The 13,858-nt window shown below is 40.6% G+C and overlaps 1 protein-coding gene across 5 annotated transcripts in view; it reads right to left on the bottom strand.

Annotated features, from left to right (window-relative positions):
* Positions 1-13,858, bottom strand: part of lrrk1 (leucine-rich repeat kinase 1) — a 66,021-nt gene that overhangs the window by 2,715 nt on the left and 49,448 nt on the right. For all 5 annotated transcript variants that reach the window (XM_055060026.1, XM_055060029.1, XM_055060030.1 and 2 more), the window contains exons 27-37: positions 11,844-12,041; positions 11,616-11,755; positions 11,408-11,545; positions 9,370-9,564; positions 7,705-7,856; positions 6,399-6,516; positions 6,191-6,307; positions 4,864-5,061; positions 4,534-4,748; positions 2,952-3,377; positions 1,896-1,997 (exon numbers count right to left, since the gene is read on the bottom strand). In XM_055060026.1, coding sequence (XP_054916001.1) covers positions 1,896-1,997; positions 2,952-3,377; positions 4,534-4,748; positions 4,864-5,061; positions 6,191-6,307; positions 6,399-6,516; positions 7,705-7,856; positions 9,370-9,564; positions 11,408-11,545; positions 11,616-11,755; positions 11,844-12,041 — 1,999 coding nt within the window. The remainder of the gene's footprint in view (positions 1-1,895; positions 1,998-2,951; positions 3,378-4,533; positions 4,749-4,863; positions 5,062-6,190; positions 6,308-6,398; positions 6,517-7,704; positions 7,857-9,369; positions 9,565-11,407; positions 11,546-11,615; positions 11,756-11,843; positions 12,042-13,858) is intronic.

The raw sequence follows: 13,858 nt of genomic DNA, 5'->3' as shown, positions 1-13,858 counted from the left end.
AAAGGCAATAAAAGATGAGCAGAGAAGAATATCAGGACTGATCTGTCTTCTGAAACTCAACTGAGCAAAGTGCAACCTGAGGAAGGGAGAAGACAGTCTGGATTAGCTCCTTCCAGACTGAGGAGCGTCATTAACCTGCTCCTCTGAGGGATTCACTTCAACCAAGGCAAGCAGGCAGCCTGGGCTACTGAACACAACCTGTGTTCAGCATGAAGACGAGCAGAACTAGACCTTTACTGCAGTCCTGGTCTCTACCATGTCAGACAGTAAAGTCCAGGCTGCCTGCGGTAACACACAGGTAAGCGTGTTGTCAGAGGGTATCATCCATCATTCCAGTTACCTGGGTTTGGAGTCAGACCCGACGTAACGCTGTTCTAGTTAAGAAGTTGCAATTTCAACATGGCAATGCAAATAAACAATGTCTGTAGTAGCTCTTATGAACATCATTGTAATCTAAACTTTACATCAGGAGACATTACTTTTAATTTCAGAGTATTGTTGCAGGCGCTACATGAAACAGATTTTAGGCAGATTCTTACATGTGTGTCTTGTAAAATGAATGTTTCCATCTCAGCTTATGTAAGTGTGCTGATGTACAAATGGCAGAAAAAAAGGAAATCATCACGATGGTGAAAAACTGTTCATCCGCCATCATCAGTGGCTAAGCTAACTAGCCTGAGGTCTGCTGTAGGGAACTAGCAGAGAGCAAGGGGCAGGATGTGAGCAGCACATTCATAAGCATGACTGACACCGTTTAGCCCCTCCTTATGGCTCTGATTGGTTGTACTGCAGATGACAGTAGGACCACAGAAAGGAGGTAGAGGAGTTTGATTTTTTTTCACAGATTATCTGTTATGACATGGTGACAGTTTAAACAAATACATAGAAAACATATTGTTCAAAAAGTTACATACTACAGCTTTAATACAGAAAAGTTCCTTTCTGGTATTTTATGTGTATTGTTGAGTAAGAGGCCAAAGAGAAACCAAACAGATTTACAACATATAACAGCAACGACAATGAGCAGCCATGCAACTGATTAACACCAGATGTATTTAGTGGCAACCACAGCTCAGCATAGAGTGCATCTGTAAACACCTGTGTGTGTGTGTGTGGGTGGGTGTGTGTGTGTGTGTGTGTGTGTGTGTGTTAGTTGATAGGTTTCTTTATATGAATGTTCAATAGAGGCTGTGAGGAGCTCCAGACATCCAAGCCCCCCTCCTCCTCATCCCTCCTCCTTAGACCATGGGAACCTCAGGGAGGATCACTGGATCAACCCTAACCCCAAAAATGTTCAAATGTTCACACAACATGCTGCATGGGACTAAATGTTCTGAAATGAACTGAGCTTCAGTTCTAATGGGTGTAATAGACAGAAATGTTTCTATGAAACAAAGCTTCTAAGTACTACCTCCACTTGTAACCCCCCACCCCCAAACTCCCCAACAGATTGTTTATGAGAGTTACTATAAACACACAGGGAACCAAGAACCTGCAGAGAAAACTCCTTTTGGCATCAAAACAAAACAATGGATTTTTCATCTCTATTATGTAAATTCTTATAGTTTCTAAACATGTAATTAAATTCATTTTTTGCAAATGCAGATTTGCTCCTAAACTAACAGGAACTGGCAGAGAGCTGTCCTCTGAGCTAACTGTTGCTGCAACAATAAGGAGCAGAGATTATTCTGAAATAAAGAAAAAAAAAAGTGAAAATAAATTTCTAGGAAAACTCAAACATTCAGAGATTTCACCATATTTCTTAAGTACCACCACCAACCCCACCCTGCAGGTCCAGAGGACTCTGAGGTGCTGGGGTTTTGTCTACAGTGATGGAACCGACCCACCAGAACACCCTGATTCCTGCAGGAAGGGACAATAGCTGAATAACTTACCCCAGAGAGGACAGTCCTGGTGGACTGAGGACAGCAGAGACACGTCCCCTGAGTTGATTTCCACAGGACTGGATTTCAATGATTATCAGATCACCTCCACGCCTGTCAAACACATACATTCAGCATCAGTTTCTACAAAGATTGAAGAACAATTCAGTTTCTTTCTGAAGCTGAATGTTGAAATAGTCTGCTTCTTCATAGAAGCAGCAACTGTCTTACTGCAGCAGACAGTTACTAGCAAGACAGGAAGAAAGGCAGAAACCAAAGACAATTTTTTTCTATATCTTGAAGAACTACTTGTTCCACTGGCAGATTATTATGAATATTATTATTATTATTATACTTATAACAGCTTGTTGTAAGTAAATTAATCTGCCAATGGAACTACTGCTTTTTCACCAATATTAAGGAATTATTTACTAAAAACAAGCCTCTATATCTTGCTGAAAAGTTACTTGTAAGTTAGTTTGTCTTATTTGAATTTTTCTAAAATTTTTGCACCAGAAACTAGAACAAAAATAACTGGCAAGACTTTGTTTTTGTGCATTGTAGCTTAATACACTGTGTTCCAAATTATTATGCAAATTGTATTTAAGTGTAATAAAGATTACATTTTTTCTATAAATTTATAGATGGTATTGTGTGTCAGGGCTCTTTGAATCACTATAATTGATTTCAGGGAGTGACCACTTAATGCTGCATTCAAAGAATGACCCTTAGCAGTTCTTTATATTCATACAATCTGCTGTGCATAATAATTTGGTACAGTGCATTTTGAGTTTTTTATTTTTGAAAAAAATATGGGGAGCTTTGTTAAGGAAAATTTGATTTATACTGTAATATAAAGTCTGACCATCATTTGAACTGACCATTTAAGAAAATCTGAGAAAATATCACTTGTATCATAATTTGGAACACGGTGTAGTGGAAAGATCAATGCCATGTGTTGTTTAATTATGTTTTTAACATTTAGAAAAGTGAAGGCCATGGAAACAGTTTTTCTTTCAGCTGGATCAGACACGTCACCAGGCCTCCAGGTGGGTGAACCGTTCTCACCTGGGGATCCACACTGTCCCATTCACTGGCAGCAGATTCAAGGCCTGCAGTTCAGGGACAGTAGGGCTTATTTCCTCAGCAGAGTCCAGGTTTGTAGTTCTGGATTCCTGTTGGGCCTGCATGTTCTGGGCCAACGGTAAACAGCTTCTACTCTTCAGTGAGCTGCAGTCTGTGGCACTCAGACAGTCTGACTGTGGCAGTTCCAGAGAGCAGGTAGACGACAGGGAGCAGTAGTCTGTCACAGAATCCTGGTGCTGGATGATTTGTGTGCCCGCCTCCTCACTAAAAATCAGCGTCACATCTCCGTTAGACCATTCCTGCTTCCTGTTTGGGTCCGAAGTGTTGACGTCATCACCTGCCGCCGCGGCCATCCCAGCAGGACGCTGCACGGCGAACACGTCTCGTAAAGGGTTTCTGTCCCCACAGCTCAAAGTAGGAAAGAAAAGCAATCAAAACATTACTCTATTATGTTTCAACATAGAGATGTGTACTACATTCTTGATCAATAATTCCCCCGCTAAATCTGAAGCTCCACACTTCCACTGGAGAATAAATCTGACAGTGGAACATGTTTCACCATCATTTCCTGTATAATTCAGCAGACAGTTTTTAGCTTTAAACATGTTAACTGTCTTTAAATGGATCTTTTAATCCAAAGGAGAGCTGAACTTTGTTACATTCCCAACTTCAACTAATCAGTAATTCCACAGAGAATCACCACAATGAAGACAAACATTTTCAACACAGCTTTACTCCTCTGGTAATTGTCAATTCAAGAAGCGGACAATGATGCTAATTTTTAATAGTGGCCGGCGTTCCATGATATATCGACACCAACATTGATATTATTTTGATATTCGTAATTTTCTAACATATTATTATCAATCTGATAAAAATGGGCCAGTATTAACGACTAATATTTATTTCCATCTTTTTGCTGTTGGTTTCTGGAGGTGGTTGGTCATGAAACTTTTGGTCATGTGACAATGATGCAGTACAGGATTGTGGGAGTTTAACTGAAGCAGAGAAGCCAGGGTAAAGTCAGCAATGTGATCGATTTTCTTTTGAAGATGTTGAAATGGTAGTGTATATCTATCATGTCTATAATATCAGCATTACTAATGCTGCATATCAAAATGGACACAGATTTTCATATAGATACGCCTCCAGTATGTAGTTTCTGGGCTTATCTGGCAGAAAATGCATCAGTACAGAATCCTAATATGTGAGCCATTCCAACCTTAACTCATTTAAAATTACTTAGAATTTCTGAAGAGGTTATTTTATGTAATTATATTTCATTTTAGCAGAATTTCAGATGCTTATGGATGTGCTGCAAGCTTACAATATTTCTCTTTCAGTGGCTGTCCATTATTGTAAATGAGAAATTAAAAACGCAAAAGAATCTGATTTAAAAATAAAAAACAGAACTCCAAAGTAAATTCCAATAGTCTATTTCAGCTAGAAATGACCATCAAAAGCTGACTGTCTACTTTGATTAATGTAGCTTAAAAGGACATTTTGTTGACCACTTGTTTCTGCCTGTGTGATCCAAATGGAACATGAGTTGACAAACACCTACCAGTAGGTGGCACACAGCTCGTATGAGGCGGCGTAGTACAACTTGAGCGTGTTGCTGTGGTCGTCCAGCGTCCACACAGCTTCCTCTCCACACAGACTAAAGCTAGTGGTCATGCTCATGATGGACGATGGAGCCTTGTACGGTTCCAGCCTTTGCACTGCCTGGAGACTGCTGGTGTCAATGACCAGCAGGCCCGGTCCGTTAGAGAACCAGAGCTGGAAAACATACAACAAACTATCACTTTGATTCCAGGAGTGGAAAACACAAACTAGATGATGAGCTCTGGGACCTGAACCATGACGAAGAGGGAAAATGTGGCTTCATGGTCACCTGAGAGCCGCTGCTGAGCAGAACCATGCTCCGGATGGGGTAGGGCCTCTGCCTTGGGTCAGAGTCCTTCAGGCCAAACACAGTCTTGTTTAAGGTGTGTGAACACAGGTACATCTCTCCATCCAGAGGAAGATCGTCCACCAACGTGTAGACAGCTACCAAACCATCAGACATCCCAGCAAACACCTTGGCCAGGCTCTGTTTACCATATTAGGAAATGTATTTATGCACATTGTCTAGTACTTTTGGACAATCTTTTGACTGTCTTGTTGAAAAAAGGTCAGTCAACTTAAAGGGGTGGATATTTATGGAATCACATAGTTTATGTTAAATATTTTGATTTAATTCTCATTGTTTTGCAGAAATCAGTTTCTTTCCTTCCCATTTCTTCATTTATTTAACCAACAACACACAACAACAAAAGTAAGATAAACTTAAAACAAATGCATGCGTTTGAAACAAATTGCAAAACAGTTTATAAGCAATGACACTAATAGAATCATGTTGAGCGTTTTAATAACTGCTTTAAAAATTCCCATGGAATAAGATCCAACATTTCTAGTTCAGACTGGAGCTGGTTCCAGGCTGTAGGAGTCACAGAACTGAATGCTAGCTTCCCTTTTTCTGTTTGAACACGTGGACCATGCAAGAAAAAAATGTTGCTGAGCGTAAACAACAGGGCAGTAATCCATTGTTGTCGGAGAGAACTTTGATTGCGTTGTCCTTGTTTTTCTTTTTAAAAACCAGGCAGGTTGTACAGTAAAGATTTATTGGTTCAAAATACATCCAAGTGAATAATGTGCAATTCTGGCCTCTTCAGAGGGAAAACCTCCAGCTTGGAAAGAGTTTACTACCTTTACAGTCTCATGTTAGTAACTTATGGCAGTAAGAAGCTCTGAAGCTTCCTCTCCTTATGAAAGGAAAGAAAGAAAAACATATTTATATAGAGATTTTTTTTTTCAAAAATATGATGAATATATTTTTTCCATGGTACTTTGATATTTGTGGAGAAAAAATTGTCTGTTTCCAACAAGAAAACTTACTCTCAGAAAGATTTCCAGAAAAACCAAATGCAACTGAAGTACTACTTAAACTGTAATTTTATTTATGATATCTATATATAAAATATGCCAGAAACTGGTTCTTTATCATTTTTAGCCAAGGTCATCTGAGTCCAAAGACCAACCTGTGGCTCCAGAGCCACAGGTTGGAGACCACTGGTTATTATGGGCCATTTGGCCAACATGTGTTGGTCTGAGCCAGCTAAGAGGAACACAGATGATCTGTGTATTTGCATGTGTTTGTGTGTGCTGCCATTGGAACTGACCTGCTCTGCAGCTGGAACGTGGAACAGACAGGTGACCACAGCTGGACAGGACAGGCGTTTCTGAGGCTGACTGAGGGGACACATGTCCTTCAGGCTGTAGACAAACACCTCCTGCTCCTTTCAGATGAGAACAGAAAGAGTTAGCCCAAACTCTTAACTGATTATACTATATAAAACATATAAATATTAGCATTATTATTGTTCATACCTCAGTAGATATCCATAGAGAATTTGGCATTTTCATCTGACAGCTGATCCTGTTGCCAGGACAACACATCCTCTTTACTTCCACCTGGCCCTTCTCCACATTCACCACACTGTAGTTTCTGCGCAATGCATAGAAACCATCAAGAATGTAAGACCAAACGATCAGAGGCACCAAATATAATACAGTTTGATCCATTCGACACGTTGGGACCAGCTGTATGCTTTGGTGCACACACACACTCCTAGAGCTAGCCAAACAGTGCAGCTTACTGAGAGACTGAAAAAGTTTTTTGCCTCAAAATAAAGACTTGCCAAGTCACATTGAGTCTGTAGAGATGAACATCTGATCACACTGTGGAGTTCCAGCAGCTCAGAATGAACCTACTTTAGGTTACAGATAGTAGACAACAATCTAGTTTTCACTCCTTTCTTTATCTAGGATGATGGTAGTGATTGGACAATGAACAATGAGAGTCCAGGAAAGAGTCAGGAGACAGCTCTATCTCTAAATAAAGCCTTAACTACTAGTAAAGACTGGACTAATGGCTGCCAATAGCTATAACCTGAAGGGTGTCTTTAAGTATGTTATAGAATGTGCAGCATAGCTAGGGCCGTCAACGCATTGTGGTTTAAAAGTTTTTGATGTGACCAACATAAAGTGCAGAAGCAGGCATGAGTTGATTGGGCAGCAAATGGTGATACAGCTTTTGCAGAATTACAGGACTGGGAAGGGCTGGGAAGTTTACAACAGGAAACTGCTTTTATTACACATTTTAAATTCTCAATAGCAGCCAAGAAAACAATTTTTTCACAAAGAATATCATCAGTCAGGATTTGACTTATAGCCACCATGTGAAACAAAAAAGAGTTCTGATGAAAAACAGTCATTATGGGAAATATTCCCTCTTTACAGGAATTTCTTGGATTTTAAGCTTATTGAATGTCCTTCAGTGTAAACTGTATTAAAAATCTTCTGCCTGACCTGCAGATGTTGTCAAACCTGAGTGATAAACAACACAAATGCTCTACCTGTTAAATGAGGGAATAAAATGTAATGAGTGTATTTGGCTTTAGCCATGACATGCTCACTGTTGGGTCAGTATTTAAAATATGAGGATTATATTAAAATAACAGTCATTTCATAATAACATTGTTTTCAGGTTAGCAATCTCAATACAATGCCAATATTTTTGAGAGTTTGGAATCACCATGTTCTCCTTTAACAATTTAAATCGCCTGATTAAAAGCACAGAGTGAACGTTTGATTTCCAGAGCAGTAAAGAGGAGACATCTAAACGGAGACAAACCTGTCCTCGTTGTCTCCGTGCCAGAAGACAGCGCTGCATCCCTGCAGCTGAGACAGAAAGAGCTGCGACTGGCTGTCGCAGGACAACAGATACCTGAGGCAGGGGAAACTGGGCTCCTCCATCTGTCTCACACACCGCAGTGCCACTGGTCTCTAAACACACACATACAATATGGTTCAACATATTCATTGATGCATTTTATCTCTTAGTGCTTTCAGAACAACCATGAATGCTTTACAAAATAAAAAGAGATACGAGACATTTCCAGAAACCTGTTTTCAAAATGGTTTACACTATTACTGTACTGTACATCTCTGATACAGCCCACACATGGACCAAACGGTTTTGTTTTCCATCCAAGCTCATTCATGCATTCTCACAGCTACAGTAGACGGCAAAAGAAACAACAACAACGCTGAGCTGTTTGAAATCCTTTTATATGAGCAAAAAAAATGATTCTCAATTACTGGACTTCTAAGAACTGTCCTAAACGTAGAGGGTTGGTTCTCAGGATACTCTCCTTGGAAAACTTGACGATATATATGTGGCTCTATGCTCACTAAAAATTACAGTTCTCATCATTAATAACTTTTATAGTTTTAAAGTTAAAAATAAAAGCAGCTCCTAATTATCAGGCAGTGACATTATGTGTTAGTTCCTCAGAAGTGTTGCACATTTTGGATCTCTTCATGCTTCACTTCCTCATTTTTGCATGCACCACATGCATATATTTTAGTTTACATAATTACACCACATCTTATATTTTGAAGAAAAAACAGTATAATATTTCCAGAATAACAGATTTCTTGGTCAAACTAAAGCGTTTACAGAGGTGTTACAGGATATAGTTGGCAGGTTTTGTGAAATTTCACAACGTTTTTCAATACGGCCGGTTCTGATCATGGTCAGCTCGTCTCTGGTCTCTTGATCTGACAGGCAACCAGATTAAGAGACCAGCGTCTGCTATGGGCGAGAGTTGGATTTTGTGTTTAGGGGAGCAGGGTAAGTGATATCAGATGTTTTACATGTTTAAACATGTACAATTTGTTAAAAATGTCACTATGTTGTGACAGTATAATATGAGACAGAGCCAGGGGGAGGGGCTTAGTGTTGTCAATCCAGCTAATGTACTTGCTGCTAAAGTGCTAAGGGCAGAGAAACAATTTTCCATTCCAGGAAAACATCTTTTCTGTCATCATCATTGACCATGTTATCTTGCCTTAGCATTTGTGGGAAGCTCCAGTTGTGGAGAACCAGCTGCAGCATGGCAGAGAGCAAGGAGGAGGATGTGAGCAGTGTGTATATGAGGAAAATTGACAGCGCTGAGATCCGCCTCCTGGCTCTGATTGGTTGTTTCTGACTGAGGGCTGTATTTCTGCAGATTTGCTTGATTTTTTTTTTCAGATTTTCTCACATTAAACCACCACATCATAGTGGCAGTTTTAAGAAATATGTAGAAAACACATTATTTTTCATTCAAAGTTACATACTGCAGCATTATGTAACAAATTCAGAAACCGTCTAGATATGAAACCCAGCATTGGTATTTATTATATAAACAGCCTGGTGTGTCCATGAAATGACATGTCAGTAATATGATGTGACATCACAGGATCCATGAAGACAACAAGACAAAAAGCTTCAGCGTTTTGCTGATAACCTCACCTTCTCAGGCTTGGTGTCCCAGCACTCAGTCATCAGGGTGTGGAGGCTGTAAAACTGGACCTGCTCCAAACTGCCCAGCACCGGCCGGATTCCTCTGGAGAGCTTCCTGGCTATCTGGAGCTGGTGGTTCCCCAGAGCCGGTCTCCGCCCAGACAGCAGCTCATACAAAACCATTCCATAGGAGAACATGTCCACCTGGATGGACAGGGGAGGGCAGAAAGCATTCAGCAGCATTACAGTGGGCCCTAAGCTGGAAATGTCCAAACACAGGCCCAGGAACAACTGCAGCTGCTCTACGAACACAATATCACAACTCCACCCAAACATGATTCATAAAAAAAAAAAAATTCCCTTCTCACCCACCGCGGGTGGTTCTTATCCTCTGAGCTCGGGTCCTCTACCAGAGGCCTGGGAGCTTGAGGGTTCTGCGCAGTATCTTGGCTGTGCCAAGGACTGCACATTTCTGGACTGAGATGTCTGATGTTGTTCCTGGGATCTGTTGTAGCCACTGCTCCAGTTTGGGGGTGACTGCCCCGAGGGCCCCGATGACCACAGGCACCACTGTGGTCTTCACCTTCCAGGCCCTCTCCAGTTCTTCCCTGAGGCCCTGGTATTTCTCCAGTTTCTCGTGCTCCTTTTTCCTGATGTTGCAATCACTTGGTATTGCTACATCTACCACAACGGCTTTCCTCTGATGTTTATCCACTACGACAATGTCTGGTTGGTTCGCCATTACCATTTTGTCTGTCTGGATCTGGAAGTCCCACAGGATCTTAGCTCTGGCGTTCTCCACCACCTTTGGGGTTTTTCCCACTTTGATCTCGGGGTTTCCAGTCCATATTCTGCACAGATGTTTCTGTACACTATGCCTGCCACTTGGTTATGTCGCTCCATGTACGCTTTCCCTGCCAGTATCTTGCACCCTGCTGTTATGTGCTGGACTGTCTCAGGGGCCTCCTTGCACAACCTACACCTTGGGTCTTGTCTGGTGTGGTAGATCTGGGCCTCTATTGCTCTGGTGTTTAGGGCCTGTTCCTGGGCGGCCAGGATGAGGGCCTCTGTGCTGTCCTTGAGTCCAGCTTTTTCCAGCCATTGGTAGGATTTACTGATATCAGCCACTTGGGTTATTTGCTGGTGGTACATCCCATGTAGGGGCTTGTCCTCCCATGATGGTATCTCTGGCACCTCAACCTCCGTTCCCTGTTGTCTGAGACATTCACTGAGCACATTGTCTGTTGAGGCTTTGTCCCTGATGTATTTATGGATCTTAGTTGTTTCGTCCTGGACAGTGGTTCTCACACTCACTAGTCCTCTGCCTCCTTCCTTGCGGCTCGTGTACAGTCTCAGGGTGCTGGATTTGGGGTGGAACCCTCCATGCATAGTTAGTAGCTTTCTAGTCTTAATATCTGTGGCTTTTATCTCCTCCTTTGGCCAGCTAATTATTCCAGCAGGGTATCTGATTACTGGCAGGGCATAGCTGTTTATCGCACGGATTTTGTTCTTGCCATTGAGCTGGCTTCTCAGGACTTGCCTTATTCGTTGGAGGTATTTAGCTGTGGCTCCTTTATATATACAGCAATAATATATATATATATATATATATATATATATATATATATATATATATATATATATATATTATATATATATATATATATATATATATATATTTATTTTTCCTTCTATCACAGGGATTTCTTGTGATAGACCAACATAATGTTTTCATGTCTGTGAAATAATGTTTGATTCCATTTTTTAAAAAAAATTTCAAGCAAATAAAAATCTGAACAGTGTGTGGTGCATATAGAGACCCCCCCCCCCCACACCTATATTACATGTTTAATAAAGCATCTTTAACAGAATTCCATTGCAGTTTGTTTCTACCGGTTATAGAGACTGAAATTCTGAACTTTCATTCATTTGTTCATTCAAACACTGCAGAACAAAAAGACCAGCACACTGGCATAACTTCATTATTAGCTGTAAAGCTCAAAATCACAGTATTTGCAGAGTGAAGTAAAAAAGAGAAGCTTGATACCTTCTCGTCGTACACAATGCCCGGTCGGACCTCGGGAGCCTGGTATCCTGGGGTTCCCTCCACTCCCAGTGCCCCCTCATGGAAGGATTGCCGAGAGATTCCATAATCAGACAGCTTAACGTTGATGGGATCCTGAACCTGGAGCAGCACAGTTTAATGAACAGCAAGCCTCCAGACATGGCGCTGACGCAGGAAGCCATATACACACCTCCAGGGACCACACCAGGATGTTGTCTGACTTCAGGTCACAGAAGATGATGTTCTTTCTGTGGAGGTAGGCCAGTCCTGCTGCAACCTGATACGCTACCTTAAAGGTTAGCATGTGACCAAGAGGCATGTACTCTGAGCCTGGGCAAGAGACACCAAGTGTTCAAGTGAGAAAATATTGGAGGCATTCTGAGGAAATGAGCAGACAGACGGTTGTAGGAGTGTTTGCCTTTGTGCCTCTCCTCCAACACTGTGTTGAGGCTGGCCAGAGGCGCTAGCTGCAGCGCGAAGCACAGGGGATGAATGCTGATGCCCACCAGAGCTACGATGCAGGGATGCTGCAGAGAATGCAACATGCTGGCCTCCTGACGGAACTCAGAGAAGCTGCGACACGCATTGACAAACTGCAGGTGCTTCACCATGGTGTCTGAGGGCAGAACAAGAGCTTATTACTGTCATGGTTTTAATAAACTATGGAATATTATAAAAAGTTAGCAGCAGCAGCTAACATGTTTTATCCATACTTCCACTACTTACACTTAACTTAGACTTCCTTTACCCACATCTTCGCAGAAATATATTTAAGCTGGTGGTGTATGACAACTTGTCATGACAGGCTAACAGTCTTCAGTCAGAGGCACCTTCAGATTCAACTGACTGCTACTGCAGATCCTTTCTGCTCACAGCGTCATCATCACCAGCTACTTGAACGGTTTGAGTTATAACAACATTTAGTTTTTCTTTGGGATAAAAAAAAGTACCTTTTGAATTTAATTGAATGAACTCTGACCTAATCTAAGGCTACTGAGGCCTCATTCAGAGTATTTCGGAAAATTTCTTTTGATAATGGCAGAAGTTGCTAAAGCAATCGTCCTTGAGGGATCCGTGCAAATGGATTTTGGTCCCTCGGGGCACACAGGGAGCAGAGCACATCAATCCTCATCACCCAGAGTGATGAGGAGACTCTCATCACTTCCTGTCAAAGCTAGAGTGGATGCATAAATCAAATCTAACCAGACACTTTGAGGCTCTGATACCAGGGGACGATATAAAGAATCCTGTGTGTTAATCCATGTTAGAACTGAACATTTTGACTTGTTAACTTGCAACTTTGGCATAACTGAACTTGGATTACAAAATTGGTGTGAAAAAAAAATGAAAATGGCGGATTTACAAAACTGATTACCCTAAAATCATAACCTTGCTTAGTAGTTCCACAGAAAATGTGCTGATGTTATAAACAAGAAAATTTTTATAGTGAATAGAGGAAAATGAACAACCTAAAAACTATAACCCAAAATGAGTATAAAAATATCTATGCAGCATCAGGATCTTTTGTGTACTTCAAAGTACACAAAAGATTTATTTAAGGAGCTGAAAACCTTGCATAATATGTCCCCTTTCATAAATGAAATGTTTGATGTTGTAAATGTGATACGGAATCTCTGATATTAAAATCTGTTGGATAATCTAAACATTAAGAATGATGAAAATAGCAGGGACAGAAAAATCTGAAAAGGAAAATACTTGAGGTGCTTTGTGTATATAACTGGATTCTGTATTGACTGTTATTTCTACTCATTCATGTGAAGGAGTTCAAAGGTCAACAGAAAATACATTAAAATTAAATTAAAATAAGGCATCATATTTATAACTGAACATGTTGGGTTTTATATAAAGTTGGAGCATTTGTGAATTAATCAACATGAATAAACCTGGAGCTGCTCTACTAGCTCAATGGCCACTATAGCTAAGTTTACATTAACCCATTTAATCCCAATTTTGTCCTGCAAACTAAGAGCATGTATTTAATCCATGGACCTCCCGAACACATGATATTTATGAATTATTACATTTTATGCTGGTTATATTAGTGAAAATTTAGGTTTTATACTCGGCAACAACTGTTGCCTGTGGGAAACTACATAGTCTGTATTACACAACTCTGGCCTATTTATACATATAAAAAAACATAACAAAAATCACAACATGCATCACTTATTATTACAAAAAATGGTTACAAGAGTGTTCAGAAACATTTTAGATACATAAAGATTCAGTGCTACATGCTGCAGATCTCATTGTTTCAATGTGCCAAGTGACCTTTGACCTCATTTGGTAATTTCATCAAAGAGGCAAAATCAGTTAAAAATGTTAGTATTAACACATCTGCATCTGGGAGGAAAATCTCCCTGTTCTACCAGACCAAGAACTACGCCTTGACCCTATTCTAAACTACATTCA

This window comes from Poeciliopsis prolifica, unplaced genomic scaffold (genome assembly GCF_027474105.1).
Source record: "Poeciliopsis prolifica strain line A6 unplaced genomic scaffold, Auburn_PproV2 SCAFFOLD057, whole genome shotgun sequence".
NCBI lineage: Eukaryota > Metazoa > Chordata > Actinopteri > Cyprinodontiformes > Poeciliidae > Poeciliopsis > Poeciliopsis prolifica.
This window is presented reverse-complemented; position numbering and strand designations above follow the sequence as displayed.